Below are 19,112 nucleotides of genomic sequence, written 5' to 3'. Positions count from 1 at the left end.
GCTTCAGCATTAGAAATTCAGTTGATGTCCTTGTTTCCTTGTGTTTTGTGCACCAAAATACTTTGATTATTGATAATTGTATGTTGGAATGTGCTTTATTTTGCTGCCACACATTGTTCAAATATAATACAGAACTTAATCCCATTAATCAGGTTAATTTTGACCACAATGTATCCCAGAAGGAGGCCTTATGTGTCCTCAACTTAACCAGAAAATACAAAGAAAATCACTTTGAAAGAAAACGAGCTTTAATGCTTAGAATCATTTAAGATATGGATGTATCCAGAAGGAGGAGACACTTTGATTGAAATGAATGTAAAGAATTTGAAGACATTCCCATAAATATTTTCATATGCAAGTCAGGCGTGTCTGTGTTTTCACTGAAATATACGAGCTGGTGTGAGGACGGGGTGAGAGATCGCAGCCATCATCACACTGACATCACCGCACCGCCACGTGTTAATCATTCACCAGCTTAGCAAACACCGAGCAACTGAACTGAAGATGTTGCAATAACATTTAATCTGTCAGGACATAATGCAAGAAACGCCCATTTCCAGGCTATTTGGAGTCCATCATTCTACAGAGAGAGTGGAAAACATTCAGTTTTTAAGAGTTTAATCAATAACTGAGGAAGCAGCACGGTAAGCACTGTGTCGTGTGATATATTTATGATGCCCAGGACACACGATGCTTCCTCATCTCAGATCTGCAGATTTGAATGGTGCTGCCTCTACTTGTTCTTTTTAGGATGGTGCCCGGCTGGTTTCTGTGAAGAAGGATGGCTTTTGGGGTGTTCTTTGTGGGCTGAATTGGGCCCTTTTGCTGCCGGCTTCTGGCCTCCTGCAGCACTCTGTGGCCTTCTGTCTTGTTCTGAAAGAACAAAACGTTTTTCGTCTCTGTCACTGAAATAAAACAACTAGAAGCTGTTTTTACCAGCAATGTCTCTGAACTCCGTCCTGAGGACTACAGGAAAACAAGAAAATGCTGTGTTGTTTCTTGGGAAAATTCCTTCTGTTTGAATCTGGCATGAAAAGAACTGAACTTCTTCAGAAATACTGATTGTTACCTAAGAAAGCTCTTGCTGAATGGTTGATTATCAGAGCAGTACTGCCTGTTGACCCTTTAAAGCTTCCGAATATCTTTCTTGATTAAGAATTTTTACACTCACCGGCCACTTTATCAGGTACAGCTTGCTGGTAAAAGCTTGGAAACCCCCCCCCCCCCATACTTTCAACAAGGTGTTGGAAACATTCCTCAGAGATTTGGGTCCATGTTGACATGACAGCATCATGCAGCTGCTGCAGATGTGTCGGCTGCACATTCAGGATGTGAATCTCCCGTTCCACCACATCCCAAAGCTGCTCTGTTGGACTGAGATCTGGTGACTGGAGGCCGTTGGAGTTCAGGGAACTCATTATGAAGTTAAATAAACCAGTTTGAGATGATAAGAGCTCTGTGACATGGTGCATTATCCTGCTGGAAGTGCACTATCCTCATAGAGGGATGTGTATAGATATATATAGATATCTATATATATCCGTTAACGCGTTAAATATGACATTTATAGAACGTGCGCATGTTAATCTTGTGTAAAAAGCTAATTTTGCATTAAAAAAAAGAAGGTAAATTTCTGTTAAAGGGGAACTCCGGTATTTTTAAACCTGGACCTTATTTCTGGCATTAAATACGTTCATCTGCTCACCAAGAACAGTTTGGTGAAAGTCGCCGTCCTTCGGAAGATATTTAGATAACTGGAGATCCATATAACGGAGTGAACGGGACTTAGAGGATGCAGCCTCTAAATAAGGCATTATCTGTCTTTATTTCACCAATACTTTAAGAAGAATGAATGAATGAACGTGTGCTATAGCTCTGTTAGCTCATAGCTGCTGTTATGTGGCTACTTGCAGCTATAGGAGAGCTAACGGAGGGATTTCTACACAGGCACTCTACTGGGACCACTTCATCCACATGCATGGCTATAGCACAGCTCATAAATGTATTTCATGCCAAAAATAAGGTTTAAAAATATCGGAGTTCCCCTTTAACTTGCTTTACTTGGGCTCTCAAAATTAAAACAACTTAACCCGGTAGCTACCGAAAATTTAATTTCACCCGTTAGCGGAAATCAAATCTTTCCGTTCCGCCACTAATTCGACTGCGAGTGACATGGAGACTCGTCAGACCAGGCTACATTTTTCCAGTCTTCTATTGTCCAGTTCTGGTGAGCCTGTGTGAACTTTAGCCTCAGTTTCCTGCTGTCAGCTGACAGGAGCGGCTCCCGGTGTGGTCTTCTGCTGCTGCAGCCCTTCTTCTTCAGGGTTGTGCCTTCAGAGATGGTTTTTCTGCAGTCCTTGGATGGAACGAGTGTTTATTTGAGTTACCGTCAGCCATGCCACGTTCAAAGTCACTTAAATCCCCGTTCTGATGCTCGGTTTGAACTTCAGCAGGTCGTCTTGACCACCTCAACATGCCTATATGCACTGAGCTGCTGCCACGCCATTGGCTGATCAGCTGTTACAGGGGTTCCTGATAAAGTGGCGGTGAGTGTTTGTGGCTCACACATACGGTGAATGTGACATTCAACCCTGTGTTTTAGCATTCTTTGACACTAAAGCGTGTCGATTTCACTGACTAACACAACAGCTGTGCCATAAAAGTTGTAATTCTGGCTAAAAACAAAAACTTTCCAGCATTTTCAGCCAGTTAATAAGAAGCTTGAGGACTGAGCCTGGTAATAGTGTGAATAACCAGCAATGCATTAAACAATGATGTGAAGGTAAATGACATACTGTGGGGGGGGTGGTGACCAGAATCACTCTTCCTGTCTGAGAAAAAAACAGAAAGTGAAAGACACGTGAGACATTTGATGGTGTTTCGGTGATGACTTCCATCTAATCACTAACCACTCAAAGCCACATGCTGAAATCTATATCCATCCATAAGCTGTAATATGTAGGTTATTATTTCCATTTCTGTTTCCAGCACATCCTCAGAGTTAAACCCTCTGTGTTATGAACTGTGTTCAGTTCAGTAAGCAGGAATACGGCGTCCTGCACACCAAGATGCAGCACCAGCGCGGCAGGTTTCTTACCCGAAACCTTCTTCACAGCCTCAAACAAAGCCCAACTAAGCCCTACCTGGACATATTCCAGAAAAGGAAAAATGTCAGAGGTGCAGTCGGACTGATGCAATCAGGGGAAAGAATCAAACAGCTCAACGAGTTCTGCCACTGACGCCACCGCCTTCACTGCAGTGACGAAACTCCGGGTACTTCAGTGACCGCGTCCTGGTTCTTTACAGACAGTGTTTCTATATTTAAAACAAACTATATCCTGGGTTCAATGAGTTTTCTTTGTATGCTTTCATTTGCTCTCTGAATCCCTGCTTTAATCTTTAATCTCTAAAAAGTGCCACATTTCTCAGACTTTTACCCACAAACTCGAGTCTGAAGCGTTTCCTGGAAGGCTTTCCTGAGGCGCCGCGTTCACCAGAGCGGGACGACAACACGGGGACCTTCTGTGCCCCTCTTTGTAAAAACCTACTTCCTTTACCTTCGTTTTTCGGCTTGTGGCTCTTGTCTCCGGCTTTGTTTGGCATTGCTTTATGAGCTGGTTTGCAGACAGTTTTCTTCTCTTTTTGTCCCGAAGACGTCTTGTTCGTGGCATCTCTGCGAGGTTCTGAAGTTTGAAGAATTCTGTAAGACGACCTTTTCCCCACACAATCCTTCCTTTTTGCTGGTTGTTGGATTACTCAGATTACTTCTGCTTTACTCCTTCCTCATTAGACTCATTAGACGCACCAAATGAATGTAATGACTGTGTTTTATGTTGCTTACGTGGAGTTTGTCCTCGAAAAGATGGAGGACCCCTGGGAAAGCCAGGCGACTGTCCCTGTGAACCCTGAAACATCCATGGTGGTTGGGACTGTATGTAGTAGGGTACGGGAACCGTCTGGAAGAGGGGCTGAATGGGTGGCCGACCGGGACTTTTGGACCTGGAGCGAGGGTTCTGCTCTGCAGGCTTCACTGAAACACCATCAAATAAAGAAGTTTAAATGTTTTATGAAACTGTGAAGGATAAGTAATAAGAAAAGAGAGATAGTTGAGAATCTTTAGGCTTTCTTTTATCGAATCGTGTGTGAATAATTATCATATTCGTGGCCAAACATGAGCCTTTAGATGTTCAACTACCATCATTACTTTTCAGAGGTGTACATACAAGATTCTGGGCGGCGTGCAGCACTTTCAGGTCCTGAAGTGGAAGCTTCTTTTTCATCTGTAAAAAGGTAAATGAGTTGCAGTTTCTTCTCATTTCATTTACATCTGAAAATGATGTGCGACGGAATCAGGAAAACTGTGGATTCCCGTTAAAGGACGCGTAAAAAAGGAGGCGCTGGAGATCAAACGGCTTCTCCAGCTATCAGACGCCGGCCTGCTGCTGCTGAACATCCCAGCTGTAACGGCTGGAGACAAAGAACTTAACGTGCTGAATTTAAAGTGAGCCGACCACAAGAAAACAGCATCTATGTAAAAATGATGCTTCATAATCCAGTATTTCTCAGCTGACTTGAACTCACCATCCGGGGCGCTGCCAGCGTTAGGTTCTGTAACACAGTGGAAAAGACTGGCTTCACTTCCCGTTTTTATCACTACGATGAATGTAAAACTCAGTAAAATGGGTCATTTACCTGCTTTAAGCAGAGGCACTCTGGCCTCGAAAGGCAGAGCGAGGATCTCCGTCAGATTCTCCCGCAGCACAGCAGCAAAGCTCTGAGCTGCAGTCACCTTTTTTGAGTCCAGGTTGGTTCGAGGCGGGTGAGGGTCAAACTTCACGACCTTCGGCAACTCAAACGAAGCCTGTGAGGAACAAGGGAATCATTTCAGAAGAGACTTCCTCCCTGATAGCAAGGCTGAAATATGAGGATGCGGATCTTTTGTCTGGCTGTGGAAAACCAAACTGAGTTTAAGGTAGAAGCTTTAAAGCGGCTCTCAAGCAGCAGCCTTTTGAATACAACTCCTTCACCTGCAGGAAAGCCAGAGTTTGGGACTGACTCAGCAGGCTGTTGATGTCCTCTCTGGCTTTCTTCATCCGGTCACTGTTCTCGTTGAACCTCCTGGTGAAGTCCCGGAGTTTGGTCTGCCCCATCTCCAGCTCACAGTCCACCTCGTGTTGGGCCGCTCGCTCGTCCTGAGCCAACATATCCCTCATCTGCTGATACACAGCGGCCAGGGCCGTCTTTCTGCTGTTTGCTGCGTCCTGGATTCAAGGACACATGTAGAAGTTAACAGACCTGCTTTCTGTTAACGGTGAAATGTGGTAAAACTACCTTAAGCTTGCTCTGCAGCTCATTCATCTGCTGCACAACAGCATCGGTCCTCTCAATCTTCCCCACCACTAAAGCCAACTTTTCTCTGAAGTCGGACTGCAGACAGACATCACAAAGCACCGGCACAAAGTTAATCATTTGGACCCGACGTGGAAGTTAACCTGAATGGACTGAAGCTCACCTCCTTCAGGCTCCTCTGCTCCTCAGGAGACATGAAGGAGCAGCCTTTGTGGACCTGCTGCAGGCAGAGGCTGCAGATCGGACGCTCGTGTTGGATGCAGAAGAGCTCCATCAGCTTGTGGTGGTCCGGACAGATGAGCTCCATCAAGTCCACAAGCTCCGTCAGCTGGTGGAGGCGGAAGACGGGGTTTTCCCGGTGAGGCCGCAGGTGCTCCTCGCAGTATGACGCCATACAGGTGAGGCAGGTCTGCGACGCCTCTGCTTCCATGCAGGCATCGCAGCGGATGACGTCCTTCTCCTCCGGTTGACTTTCCTCTCCTTGCAGGCCGGCTTCGCTCCTGCTGGACCTCAGGTTGAAGGTTTCCACCACGGTGCTGAGGACCGTGTTTTTCTTCAGTTCCGGTTTGGTGGCGAAGACGGTCCGACACTGAGGGCAGCTGTAGGAGTCCTTCCAGGAGGTGAGCAGGCAGTCCTGGCAGAAGTTGTGTCCGCAGGGGATGGTCACCGGACAGTCAAAGGTGCTCAGACAGATGCTGCAGGTCAGCTCATCCTCCAGACTCATGAGAGAAAACCCAGGCTCCACCGCGTCGGCCATCATCAGATTCACTGGAAAGGGTAAAACGAAACCTAAATGTGTCCAGTAAAAAGCTCGAGTAACCAGCGCTGTTTTATTCATCCGGAACAGCCGATTTCATTTAATTTACTTCAGTTTATTCCACTTACCTCTGCTGCGTTCGTGATTCCAGCAAACTGGGATAAAGTTGATCTTGCGGACTGGACAGTCTCTAATTTCATCACATGATCATAAAATGTGACGTCACAGGTTAAACCTTACCAGTGCAGCTGGCAGCCAGGTGAGATGTGTGGGGAAAAAAGAGCGTAACCTAAAGATTTACGCCCCTCCTCAGAAGTATTAGGGCTGCAAACACTGAGGGGAACAAATAGAGGAAGCTGTTGATTTCTGCCTGTTATTTCCAAAATAAAAGCAAACGTGTCGACTTAAAGTCGAAATGTTGTGAATAAGGCGGTGATTCTGTGGAGAAATCATGTCGAAATGACAGGAAGAAAGTTGGCATCCAGTTTAAAGATTAAACTCTAAAGGTCGAGAATAAAGTGGAATATTTGAGATCAGTCGAAATGCCCCCAAAAATAAAATAAATTTATTTACAACTTTGCTTTCATGTCTGTAACTACAGTTTCGTTTATTAATTTTATTATTATTTATTAATTTTAAGTTTATTAATTTAAATAGTGACATAATACAGATTTATCTTGATGCAAATACACAATATTTGGTTTAATTATAGAAAATGGCTGCAAAAAACCTGCAAAAATAGAATAAAAAGTCTGTATTCAGTCATTCTGATGATATTCTCAATCAGCACTAATTCAGTGACTCATACTACATTAAAACCTATAAAACTATACAGTCTTCAAAAAAAGGTCCCTTTATAGGCCTTTTTGTTTTTTTATTGGCTGTTAACTTGGTTTACTGTGTAAAAAATACAATTTTCTGGTCTTTATGGTTGTGATGACAGCAGAGAATCTGGCTTTTCTTTACTCTTTGGCTCCCTCTACAGTTGTGGGATTAAAACGGATCTCAACGTACAGCCATACGCATTAATATGTGGAAGAGGCCACAAAAATGACAAGAAGCAAAATAGCAAAGGTCACTTTTAGTCATCCAAAGTGGAATCCATTTGCCAGGTTTAAGGAAGAGGGGGTTTGGAAAGCTTTGGACACTTTAAACAGGCCTCTCCTGTTCACAGCTTCACTGTCAGCACATAAAGCAACTGATCCTCGGAGGGTTTTACCACCAATGGCTCTCTGTGCTGAAACCGCTGGCATCTGATCCGTTTCCCATGCTGCTTACAAGTGAATGAGTGAGTTCTGGTGTTAGGAGACACGGACAGTTCCTTTTATTCCTTTGCATTAACCTGTTTACACTGGGGCTGGGTACCGAACTTCGGTTCTCTTAAGGCACCGACCGAAATGCTTCGGTTGTACCGAGTATCAAAACATGCCTTTCGGTGCCAAGTTTCGGTACCCAGAGATTAATCACGTGATCAGGAACTGATCATGCTCCACTGGCTGTATTAACGTTACACTTTGCCACATGCAGGAAAATGTGGTTCCGCCCACAGACGGGTTCACGTGCATCTGCTTGGGAACTGTAGTCACGTGCATGTGGTCGAACCGGTTAAACAATGCCACCGAGGTCTAAAGTGTGGCTCCATTTCACCAAGACTGATGCCAATAGTGCGCGATGCAACATCTGCCAAAAAGTCCTCGCTGCTAAGGCCAGAAACAACGACTAATTTAATTAATTATTTGACCTGCACAAAATCAGTTTAAGAGCAGAAAGTTGCTCCGTGTTTTACTGCAAGAAAGTCGGACAGCAGCCATCCTCTCAGCATCCAAGGCAGCCTGTGGACGCCACAGAGCCCGGGCAGCATCATTCAAAATCTCCACCTCTGGACTCGGCTTCATCTCAGAGCACCGAGGACGGCGCAGTGTGTGGGATTATAACAGGTCAAGTTCAGCGAAATCCGGCAGAAATCTCAATGTTACGGCAGTTTAATACGTGCAGAAAGCAGAAATGTTGATGTTTCTGAAGAAAAACTGCGGAGTGAAAAGTATCCTCAGTGTTAGACACCAACCTGGCACCTGTTTGCAACCGTTTTGCACTGGAAATTATTTGTTATTCATTTTTTCTGTAAGAAAACCGCTTGGATTGGAAGAATACTGAAAAATAAACCTGAAGATTTGTACTGTTATGTGGAATGTAATTTCCTTTTTGTGATAGATTTGGTATCGTAAAAAGTATCGCTCAGGATCCGGTATCGAAGGTATCGGTATCGAAACATTTTGATTGATACCCGGCCCTAGTTTAACTGGGAGTGAAACCCGAACATCTTACTGGTCTGTTACACCTCGTCTGGTATCTAATGTTTCCATCTGTCAGAAACTGAGAGAAGTGTTTCTCCTCATAGATGCTGATGTCATGTAATGCTTCTAAAACACTAAATAAATTAAGCGTTTGAGACAGAAAAGCTTTTAATTACGTTTTTATTGATTTAGAAACAAGAGCAAGAACACATTATGGCTGATTGCTGAAGTAAAACAACGTTTGTTTTAATGCTGAATAATGAGGATCCTCAGGTTACAAAGAGCCAGCATGCTTTAAAACTGTTAAATGAAAGAAAAACGGTTAAAGACAAGAAAAAAGAAGCTGTAAACAACAAACTTTCTGATTGATTCCACTAAAATCTACAAACAGACACTAAAACAATGCGGTTTAAGCTTGATATGAAGAGGAAACAGGTGCTGATGTGGTTTCTGTACCAAACCAAAGGTCAGCACTGGGAGAATGATGGAAAACCGTGATAAACGCAGAGTTCAGCCTTAAAACAGCTGCTCTCACAGCTTATATGCACAGACACATCTTGGTTTTAGATGCAGCACCTTTCATCAGCAGCTGGATTGATCAGCCTGCACACTGACCAACCAACGGCCTCATCACCTGCAGTGCTGATGAGTCACGGTAACTAAGGTTACCAGAGTGCTCAGCACATCTTACAGGTCCAGTTAAACTGCATCTGCACCACACAAGACATCCTTCATCCTCGAATAACTCCACATTATCCGACCTGCCAAGAAGCCAACAGTAATGTGACGACTTGTTGGTGTAACGCACCACAGAAAAGGAAAAAGTATTCTATTACAGTCCAGGTTCAAATCTCTTCCTGGATTCCTGCTGCGTTTTTTTCTCCTCGCTGAGACTCAGTGATGCAGAGAGTCTGGTCACGATTGAAACAGAGTCTATGTGACCTCTGTTTTAATCAGTCAAACCAGTCACAGAACTGAGGAAGCGAGCGTTTCAGGCTGGGAAACACAAACAATATATTCACTCATCTCAATATAACCTTAAAAACCATCCAAAATGACAAAGAAGTGTTCAAGCCACCAGAGAAATTTATATCAACCCGAATAAATATTACCGCCAAACTCAAAGAGGTTTCAAATGCAAACTTAATGTAGAAACACAGCAACAATGTCTGCTTAAGGGATCAATTCACTGCGGTTTTCTTTCCACACTGATATGAACTCACAGGCTGCAGAAGTCAACGATGAGAGTTTCAATTGTTTAGTTTTTAAATCAAGATTTATGCCTCTAAGTCACAGCGGAGGGGTTCAGTTATACTGCCATCCCAATGCACAGACTGCCCAGCCTCTGTCCGAGTAACCACGGCAACGCAGCACACGTGAGAAGAACTCGCTCACAGGTACCTCCGCTTTAACTCGGAGACGTGTGCCTGCTGCTGCGCCGAAGAACGACCCAGCTGCACTTCAGCTGTAGCTAGGTGCCTTTTAAAACCAAAAGCCAGTGAAAAAACACATGCAAAGTCCCTAAAAACACCAAAAATGTGTTGATTTAGGTGAACCAAAGCGTGGCATTTAGTCAGGCACACAGGCTGAGACGGTTTATAATCACCAAAATGATTACCTACCTGACAAATTCATGTCCAAACAGTAGCACAACCAGATCCAGCCCTACAGCGGGTACTGGGAGATCTCTCCCAGATAACCTATACTCTGTATCTTTTATCCAATCAGGATAAAGGATGATCGTTTTTATTCCCTCTGCACATGAGATGATCCTTTAAAAACTACCTGGTTTTTAAATTCTTCTCATGAAGTGACTGGAACAGTTATCTGTAACACAATCACTTAGTCAAGCAGCTTTTACTGTGAAAAGCACTTCCAGCTTCTCTTCTGCCGCCACATGACCACAAATTCAGTCGCTGCACATCCGACAGTTACTGACAGGAGCTAAAGACATTTACGGCAAAATGCCGTTAACTCCAACATCCATTTATTCTGCGACGCCTTCATCTATCGAATCATCACCTTCATTTCTTAGCATCCTCCTCAGGATGCTGCGAGTGAAACGATAAACAAGACAATCTTTCCCCATATTTCCCTTCATTAAAGCCAGTATCAAATACATGCAACAAAACGCACCCAAAATAATGCAGAAAGACAAAAACCAACATGAACACCTAATGCAGCAGCCATCCGTGTTCAAAGTGATGACCTGAAGCTTGTGAAGGTGCATTTCTCCGCACTGATCCCTCCCTCTGAGGGGAACGCCCTCTTTTCTTATTATTTTTCTGTGAATGGGACAGTTTTGGAGCTCAAACTGCAGAAACACATGTTGCAGCTGTAGAAAATGGACTTTTACATCAGTGAAGTGGGGCCTTCATGCAGGAGCCTTTGTGTTTGAACGGCTCCGAAACCACCGATAACTTTACTGCTGAGCATGCTTTTGAACAAATTCAGAAGGAGAATAAAGCATATTTAGCAGTATGCAGAGCACATTAGGTGGGGGGGGGGGGTTTAACAAAGACAACACCTGAAAAACCAGCTCGACGGGGCGCCGACCTATTGGGCCAGACACAAGATATCCCTGCATCTCACTTTCAGGCATTACTTTTATTTTAATTCTTTAGTTAATGTTGGCTTTAATTTGAGCCAGGACTGGCTTAATAACCAGCTTTTGTATTATTAAAGCAAACAATGAGGGGAAATGTCCGTCCATTGTGCTGCATGTGCTACTGCAGCTTGCACAGAGTGATGAAAGAACCACTGGAAAACATCCAGAAGGCCGGATAGACGGCCTCAGTGAAGGGAAACTCAAAGGAGTGGAAGGGGTACGCCCGGTCTGCCACGTTATAGAACGTAACTCTGCCGTCTTCACAATCCAACAGCACCCCCACACGCTTGGGATTGGGGTTAGGCAGCACCGTCTCGCTGCTGTTGTGCCAGGCTGACAGCTTCACATTGAACCACTCAACACACCAGGACAAAGGGTTGCGGCCCAGTCGACTGATGGGACCTTTGCGGTCCATGCTGCTGTAAGCTAAGCCTATGCCAATGAAGTTGTTGCTGCTCAGCCGGACCTCCCAGTAATGGCGCCCGGTGGAGAAACCCTTGGTGGCGAGCACCTGGGAGCAGACTGCGAAGCGCTCGGGGCAGTCGTTGTAGTTTACATGGTCGTCCGACACAGAGGCCTTGGTGAAGCCGTCACTCAGCACGATGCGTTTGTGGGCTGTTCTCGGATCAAAAGTGAGCACGGTGCCGTCTGAGTGGGACCAAAGAAACAAAGATGGTTCAAAAAATCCCAAAGACTCTCATCTGCTTTCAAAATGAAGGCAAAGGCTTCCCTTACATTTGAGGAGATCACTTCTTTTTTCAGAGGAACTCATCTCTTGGGGAATGTCTGGATTATCTGCAAGAAAAGGAAAAGGAATGAAAACTGGTGATAAACCTCAGACGTAAGGAGCTGCAAAGTGAACTTAGGGTCAGTAATTAGGAGCATAAGATGGTGAACTCTGGTACCCACCCGGCTGCTCTTTGGGTTCAGCTGCAGGAGGACATCCTCTGGGTTTGTCTTTCACACCAAACCCTAACAGGTTCTCCATAGATTTGGCTAAATTTGCCTTCCCCGTAGTGTTATCAGTGGGCTGGGGAGGCTTTTTGGGGTTTTCTGAAGAAAAACACACGATAGATTTATTTTGCAGCTGCAATGCAAACTTTCATGAACAAAATACTCAAAAATCCAGGCGGAAGCTGGAGAAACACATCCTCTATATGTTATAATTCAGCATCATTTAGCGCCTCCTGCCCTTGTATTTGCGTCGCTATGAAGGTTGCAGCTGTGAGGCATTATGGGATGGAATCATCTCCTGTGGGTGGTCCAGTGTTTCCTGTGCTAAAGGAAATAATTAAGGAAGCTTTGGGGGAAATTGAACAGCTCTTATTTTAGAAGCTACAGAGATACTTTGAGGTCATTTCACTCAGTTAGGAAGGTTCCTCATCAACACAGACAGTTCAGCCGGACCTCCTGAATACCCACCTTAGCCAGTGTCAGCATGGATTCGTTCAGGTCAAGTTGATTTATTTTACTTGTCCAATTGGTCAAAAGCTTTATAAGGTGGAAAAAAAGGGACAAATAATAGGAGGAGGACCCTGATTTAGCATAAGACTCAAATTCTTTGTTGCTCTCTCTGGTGAGAGGCAGTTATCAAGCAGGTGGTCCTTCAAAGTGGCTACAGGTGGTCACCCAGTGCTGAGGCACGAGAGACACGCCCCCCGGGGTCATTTCGATAGACTGAACGTGCTGATGTCACTCATTGGGTTCCAGGCTGTCATTTTGAAGCTTTAAGATCTTCAATACAAGGAAAGGATGCCTATTGTCCAGAGGGTAACTCAGCCATAGCTTATAGCTTTCAATCTCAGAGTTATAATAGGCCACTGAGTTATAATAATGTCTATAGAGAATGTATATGCTTTTGGAACCATTATCCTTTTTAAAATGCAGTTTATGAGATTTACTTTCGAACAGTTCTCCATGATCGGATCATCCAAAACACATTAAAGCCAAGTGTGAATGGGAAATAGGAATTGCTGCATTCAAACACATCAGTTTCAGCTAACTCTGTGTTTGTGCTAAATGTTCATTGTAATAAAAAATAAAAACAACTCATTTTTACTTTGTGTTTTCTTCTTATGGCCTGCTTTGACCTGAGCAGCTGGATTGGGGGGCATTGGCAGTCTCACAGGCCCTGAGTGAAGTGTTGGGTCTGAAAAGCAAAAGAAAAGGCATTTCACTATTGATCTTTCAAGTCTCAAGTTTGCTTTTGAAACATAAACCATGTGTTCGGCAGATAAACATACCAAACTGCATGTAATTTCCAGGGATAAAAGGTATATATCCTGGACCAAAATCAAGTTTTTCACCTGAAAACATGTCATCACATCATCTTTTTATCCACATCACTTCAAACAGTTACTTTAGTATTCCACCACAGCAAATCACAGCACCTGTTAGTTTATTTGCTTTGATTGGAAACCATTTTAAACTCCTCTGAAATCACACAACTCACCATCTGCTATAATGTCAGTGTTAATGTCTGTAATAAAATTGGACACAATTCACTTCACTAAACGTTCTTAATGCGTTCTTAATGCAAAAAAAAGCCAAGCATCAGACTTCCAGCTACCTGGATACCCACCTGCTTTGAGCATCGGTATTCTGGCCTCAATGGGCTGTTTGAAGATCTCCGTCAGATGCTTCTTCAGGGCGGCAGCGAAGGCCTCTGATGACAACACCTTCTTGGAATCCAGGTTGATTCGAGGGGTGTAAGGGTCAAAATTTACGGCTTGGGGAAGGTTGAATGAAACCTGCCAGGAGAGGAGAGGAATAAGGGTGCAACGATTAGTCGACAAAAATCGATAATCGAAAATTCTCACATACCACATGTGAAATGACCGTCTTCTTCTATGCATTCAGGCAGTTATTGCTGCCGAAGAAGAACCAAACTACCGGATCTCCTCAAAGGAAGGAGATAGGAAACACAGCGTTGGGTACCAGGCCGCCAGAATTTACCTCGAGCACGTTGTAAACCGCACTGTGTGCCACAAACTCGGATAAACGAATTAGCCGTCAGGCTAACAAACCGCTAGCTTGATAAGCACCGTATCATTTCTACAGCTACTTTGACAAATGTGAGGCCAAGTACAGGGAAAACCTTTAAAAACAGCAGGGTCAATGCACTGAAATGATTTTACTCTCATCCTTCCTGTGCACTCTGTTCTGGGGCCACACCTCCAGCTGTTATAAAAGGCCAGCTTTTAATTAAGGAAGCATGGTAACGATTAACTCCAACCCTGGTATCTAAACGTCATTCTGCATTCTTAGCACAGAATGATCCTTATGTTTGTGGGAACAGGCTATGGAGCCGTCAGCTGTACACAGAGCGCCCCACCTGTAGGAAGCCCATGGTTTGGGTCTGACTCAGCAGGCTGTGGATGTCTTCTTTAGCTTTGTTCATGTTATCAATGTTCTCAGCGAACTTCGCCATGAGACCTCTGATTTTGGTCTGACCGCTCTCGACCTCCTGGTCCATTGCATTCACGGTGTCGAGCTCCTCCCTGCTCAACAGATCCCGCATGTACTGATACTGAGAAGCCACAGCTCTCTTCTTCTTGGTGGCAGACTCCTGGTGGGGGAAATCATGACAGCAGAATATGTCTATTCAGTAAAAAAAAAGTGAAATAAACAGGAATTATTTGAGTTATTTTGGCAGTCAAATGCAAACCGTTACCTTGAGCTTGTTCTGCATGTCTTTCATTTGAGATAAGATAGTCTCATTCTTCACAATCTTTCCATCTAACAATCCCAGCTTTGATCTCAGGTCAGACTGCAAACAGAAGATAATGAAACATTCAGTTGATGCAGACAGAAGCCAGGTTTCCACAGCTGGGTTTGATTCGTATTTAAAAGGATGAATTAAAAAAAAAGGAGCGTAGAAACAGTAAAAAATGTGAAAGAATTGAGGTTTTTGTCTGTTTTAAAGAAGACTTTTTGAACAATGGGGGAATAAAAACATGATTCAGCAGCCGTTTCTGGTCTGAGGCGGAAAACGACTAAATCTGACTGCTTCTACTGAACAACAGCAAGCAGCGCAGCATAAACCCCCCACTCCTGCCTGATTGTCATTATTTTACACGTCTGTTCTAAAAGATCACTTCAGATTTGAATGAAAACCCGGCTAGAGACTCATGCAGGTCAGAGTTACTGTGTCCGGTCATCTCAAGCAAAAGTTTGGCAAAACAGTGGTAAATAAATCAATTTGAATGGATTTTGAATGCAAAGTGCAAATGGTTGGAGCAGAATAAACTTTGCAGCTAGATGACCAAAAGAAAAATGCTCCGTGAGTCTTTGAAATGCACACTTTCAGTGCTCTGTGCAGCACAAAGGTTGGTCCCTATCTCAGAGTCTTTATGTGAGATCATGATGTGAGATCATGATGTAATCTGCGTGGATCAGCAGGTAAACGGTGGCACACAACGCACCTCCTTCAGGCTCCTCTGATCCTCAGGAGACGTGAAGGAGCAGCCTTTGTGGACCTGCTGCAGGCAGAGGCTGCAGATCGGACGCTCGTGTTGGCTGCAGAAGAGCTCCATCAGCTTGTGGTGGTCCGGACAGATGCGGTCCATCAAGTCTCCGATGGGCTCCGTCAGCTGGTGGAGGCGGAAGACGGGGTTTTCCCGGTGAGGCCGCAGGTGCTCCTCGCAGTATGACGCCATACAGGTGAGGCAGGTCTGCGACGCCTCTGCTTCCATGCAGGCATCGCAGCGGATGACGTCCTTCTCCTCCGGTTGACTTTCCTCTCCTTGCAGGCCGGCTTCGCTCTTGCTGGACCTCAGGTTGAAGGTTTCCACCACGGTGCTGAGGACCGTGTTTTTCTTCAGTTCCGGTTTGGTGGCGAAGACGGTCCGACACTGAGGGCAGCTGTAGGAGTCCTTCCAGGAGGTGAGCAGGCAGTCCTGGCAGAAGTTGTGTCCGCAGGGGATGGTCACCGGACAGTCAAAGGTGCTCAGACAGATGCTGCAGGTCAGCTCATCCTCCAGACTCATGAGAGAAAACCCAGGCTCGACCGCGTCGGCCATCATCAGATTCACTGGAAAGGGTAAAACGAAACTTAAGTCAAGACCTCGAAACGAAAGTAAAAAGAAACAGAGAAAGGTTCAGAATAATCCTCAAAGCAAAATACATTCGTTCAGAGAACGGATTTCCTCTCATTTACAAATTTAGAACTAAAATGTAAAAGCCATCAGAGTTAAATGCAAAAAAATTAAAACGACGTGAACGCGGAGCGCGACACCGAAGCTCCCTTTTTAAATGTTCCCTTCCTGTCTAAAACACCCGCAAATACACAGAGATAGTTACGTATCCACTTTAAGTTTATACGGTACCTTCGGTGTTTGAGTGTCGTAAATGTAGAGAAACTCGGTCCAAAGACGTTTCGGTGAGTTGTGAGAAACAACCCGGAGATACACGATGACAAATGAAGTCCCGCCCTCCCTGTGGTTGGTGCAGCCGGGGCAGGACCCGCTTTACCGGGGCAGGTTTTACCGGGGCAGGACCCGCTTTACCGGGGCAGGACCTGCTTTACCGGGACAGGCTTTACCGGGGCAGGACCTGCTTTACCGGGACAGGACCCGCTTTACCGGGGCAGGACCCGCTTTACCGGGGCAGGACCCGCTTTACCGGGGCAGGAGCCGCTTTACCGGGGCAGGCTTTACCGGGACAGGCTTTACCGGGGCAGGACCCGCTTTACCGGGGCAGGACCGGCTTTACCGGGGCAGGACCCGCTTTTCCGGGGCAGGCTTTACCGGGACAGGCTTTACCGGGGCAGGACCCGCTTTTCCGGGGCAGCTGCCACTCACCCATCTGTAAATTATTTACAATTTAACCTCAGATTTCATGGTGAAACATTAATTAATCAAGTGGGAATTTGAACCGGTGGGCGGGTTGGATCTCACGAGCTGATGCGTCACAACAGGAAATAAACAGTTTTATTTATTTGGCTTCATTCCACGGAGAGAACTTCCTTCCTCCTCCTGAGATCCAGCGTCCCCAAAAACCACGTCAGTTCAAAAGTGACGCTTAGCTTTTATATTAGTCACTAAATATCCGGGAGAAATGAAAAGTACAAACAAAATAAAAGCGCAGGTCACGAGAGGTTAAACCTGCCGCCATGTCAAGGTTAAAGGTCATTCAGTACCAGTCATTTCTGGGCTTTCAAAATGGCTCTGTTATGGTATCCAAAGATAATCAACATGTAAAAATAACCAATTATTATTACTGTCTAAAAAAAGTTGTGTATGGAAAGCCAACTTTCAAAGTCATCTATTTAAGACCACCAGCTAAACTAAGTGTCAGATATGTGATTCCTGAGACCAACTCCTGTCTTTAATGTTTGATTAACCCTCAGATATCACCTACAAAGCTTAACTCTCTTCCCCAGGTGGTTTCACAAGCATTCACCTTGAAACTTCTTACATTATTACATTTTAAAATAACCTTAATATGTTTGAACTGGTTTAAAACAACAATTGAATTCAGTCTAGAGTCTGACCTGTTCTTGATCACTAAGGTTTGCTCTTGTTATTTACTCGATGACTTGAAAACCTGTGGGTGGACATAGTTATTCGATGCTACCAGGCTTTATTAAACACCACCTGGTGTTACACTTTTTAAACACTAGGTGGTGCTTATTCAGCACCTGGAGGCTTTTGTAACAGCATTTATTAAGCTTACAGCCAGATGGCGTTTTAGACAAGCTGGAAAAACATTCAGCTTTCCGTAGATTTAAACTGTTACTGTGCTGGTGTGTCTCTGACAACACATATTAGGCAGAGTATAGAGACTGACTCCAGGGCTGAAACAAACCCAGCAGGGTGGTGTCATGATCCATGGTGGGAGGAGTAGAAGCCAAATGCAGGACTGTGCAAGCAGGAGGCAAAAAGATGCTGAAACTGAACAGCATAACGACACAACTGTGGTGGATTTCATCACAGAATGACACGAGACAGCAGACAGGAAGGACGTGTGCAGAGAATAATCTGATCCTCAAACAATGGAGAACTGATCGTAGACTTTAGGGGAAACAAGACGTAGTTTCAGCCACTCAGCATTACGTGGAGAGGGTCTCATATTTCAGGTTCCTGGGTCCCCACATCGGGGAAGACCTGACCTGACCTGGACAGCTGTTATAATTGGCTTTGTTCTTAGACATTATGTATTCATATTCTGTATTTTACTAAATAACCTTTGTTCCTAGCTGCTACTTTTCCACTCTGCTCATACTGCACAACAGATGACCTTAAAATGGTCCAAGACCTTAGAATGACATAAACAGCTGGGTCAGATTAAACATCTCTATTAGGGCAGATAGGTCTGGTCCATTAGATCCACGCCTAAAACAGTTTATCACATCCAAAGAACACAACATGGACAGCGGCTGGCCTGATCAGGCCACTAAAAACTGGCCAATTATACTCTGACAAGTGTGAAAACAACCTCTGTGAGATAAAGCTGAATATAAATATGAAATGTTTCCAGATATCGGGGCTCAGCCTGATGGATTTGACGGAGTCCAGCGCTGCAATATACTTTATTTGTGACCACTAATAAATACTTTATTTAATAAACGATTTCTCCAGCTTGTTCTTGGGCTTCCAATGAAAGAATCGGGCTAACACCGTAAACACCTTCAGCGGTTGCAGATCCTGAGGATCCTCAGGAAGAACAATTTCACTCAGAGGCTGTTGGTGTAATTTTACAGTACTGCTGCTAAGGAAAGTGCTCCAGAGGGTCATTAACACTTCCCAGAACCTCATATACTCTGCCTCAGAAGAGCCCAAAGCATCCTCAAAGACTCTTCCCACCCTGATCACCATCTGCTTGATCTGTTGCCCTCAGGGAGGGGCTTCAGAGCCATTAAAGCAGGAACAAACCCTGTGATGGTTTCCAGTCCAGCACAGAGCTCATGCAGTATTTTTACATGTTCATTTTTACAGTTCCCATTCATTTAGACCTTTATTTAACTCTACTCTCTCTGTTATCTGTTGTTTGTCTTTTATTCTTTCAACTTTCTTTTATAGCATCAAATCTGAAAGCTCTGCCTCAGTTTTATTGTACTCGTAAAATCCCAATAAAGATTCTGATCATTTATAAAGCAAAGAAC

At 44.5% G+C, this 19,112-nt stretch overlaps 2 protein-coding genes across 8 annotated transcripts; both read right to left on the bottom strand.

Annotated features, from left to right (window-relative positions):
• Positions 1-89: 89 nt before the first annotated feature.
• On the bottom strand, positions 90-6,457 carry LOC140305343 (E3 ubiquitin/ISG15 ligase TRIM25-like). Of its 2 annotated transcripts, none has more exons than XM_072384177.1 (11): positions 6,235-6,457; positions 5,513-6,138; positions 5,332-5,427; positions 5,028-5,261; positions 4,693-4,861; positions 4,582-4,608; positions 4,224-4,280; positions 3,842-4,030; positions 3,558-3,683; positions 2,796-2,831; positions 90-873 (listed from the first exon to the last, which is right to left on the bottom strand). In XM_072384177.1, exons 2-11 carry the CDS (start codon positions 6,107-6,109, stop codon positions 734-736), a joined length of 1,671 nt encoding a protein of 556 aa, XP_072240278.1. In that variant the 5' UTR covers positions 6,110-6,138; positions 6,235-6,457; the 3' UTR covers positions 90-733. The 2 variants fall into 2 exon arrangements, with proteins under 2 accessions (XP_072240278.1, XP_072240277.1); XM_072384176.1 differs by having other exon boundaries at positions 5,513-6,117; positions 6,235-6,455.
• Positions 6,458-8,571: 2,114 nt separating this feature from the next.
• On the bottom strand, positions 8,572-16,439 carry trim25 (tripartite motif containing 25). Of its 6 annotated transcripts, none has more exons than XM_072384169.1 (11): positions 16,336-16,439; positions 15,433-16,040; positions 14,682-14,777; positions 14,343-14,576; positions 13,578-13,758; positions 13,461-13,487; positions 13,252-13,314; positions 13,068-13,157; positions 11,918-12,061; positions 11,744-11,803; positions 8,572-11,656 (listed from the first exon to the last, which is right to left on the bottom strand). In XM_072384169.1, exons 2-11 carry the CDS (start codon positions 16,030-16,032, stop codon positions 11,127-11,129), a joined length of 2,025 nt encoding a protein of 674 aa, XP_072240270.1. In that variant the 5' UTR covers positions 16,033-16,040; positions 16,336-16,439; the 3' UTR covers positions 8,572-11,126. The 6 variants fall into 6 exon arrangements, with proteins under 6 accessions (XP_072240270.1, XP_072240271.1, XP_072240272.1 ...); XM_072384170.1 differs by having other exon boundaries at positions 13,590-13,758; XM_072384171.1 differs by lacking the exon at positions 13,461-13,487 and having other exon boundaries at positions 16,336-16,438.
• Positions 16,440-19,112: the final 2,673 nt, after the last annotated feature.

This window comes from Leuresthes tenuis, unplaced genomic scaffold (assembly GCF_036924035.1).
Source record: "Leuresthes tenuis unplaced genomic scaffold, fLeuTen1.0.hap1 SCAF_4, whole genome shotgun sequence".
NCBI lineage: Eukaryota > Metazoa > Chordata > Actinopteri > Atheriniformes > Atherinopsidae > Leuresthes > Leuresthes tenuis.
This window is presented reverse-complemented; position numbering and strand designations above follow the sequence as displayed.

Bases quoted from the DNA above. Each gene is read 5' to 3' on its own strand.
- LOC140305343 (XM_072384177.1), bottom strand. From the start codon at position 6,109: ATGATGGCCGACGCGGTGGAGCCTGGGTTTTCTCTCATGAGTCTGGAG. The intron at 4,609-4,692 runs GTAAATGACCCA...ACTGTGTTACAG, and splicing joins AGTGCCTCTGCTTAAAGCAG to AACCTAACGCTGGCAGCGCC. The intron at 3,684-3,841 runs GTAAGCAACATA...TTCAAACTTCAG, and splicing joins TTTTCGAGGACAAACTCCAC to AACCTCGCAGAGATGCCACG.
- trim25 (XM_072384169.1), bottom strand. From the start codon at position 16,032: ATGATGGCCGACGCGGTCGAGCCTGGGTTTTCTCTCATGAGTCTGGAG. The intron at 14,577-14,681 runs GTAACGGTTTGC...TTCCCCCACCAG, and splicing joins ACATGCAGAACAAGCTCAAG to GAGTCTGCCACCAAGAAGAA. The intron at 11,804-11,917 runs GTGGGTACCAGA...CTTTTCTTGCAG, and splicing joins TGAACCCAAAGAGCAGCCGG to ATAATCCAGACATTCCCCAA.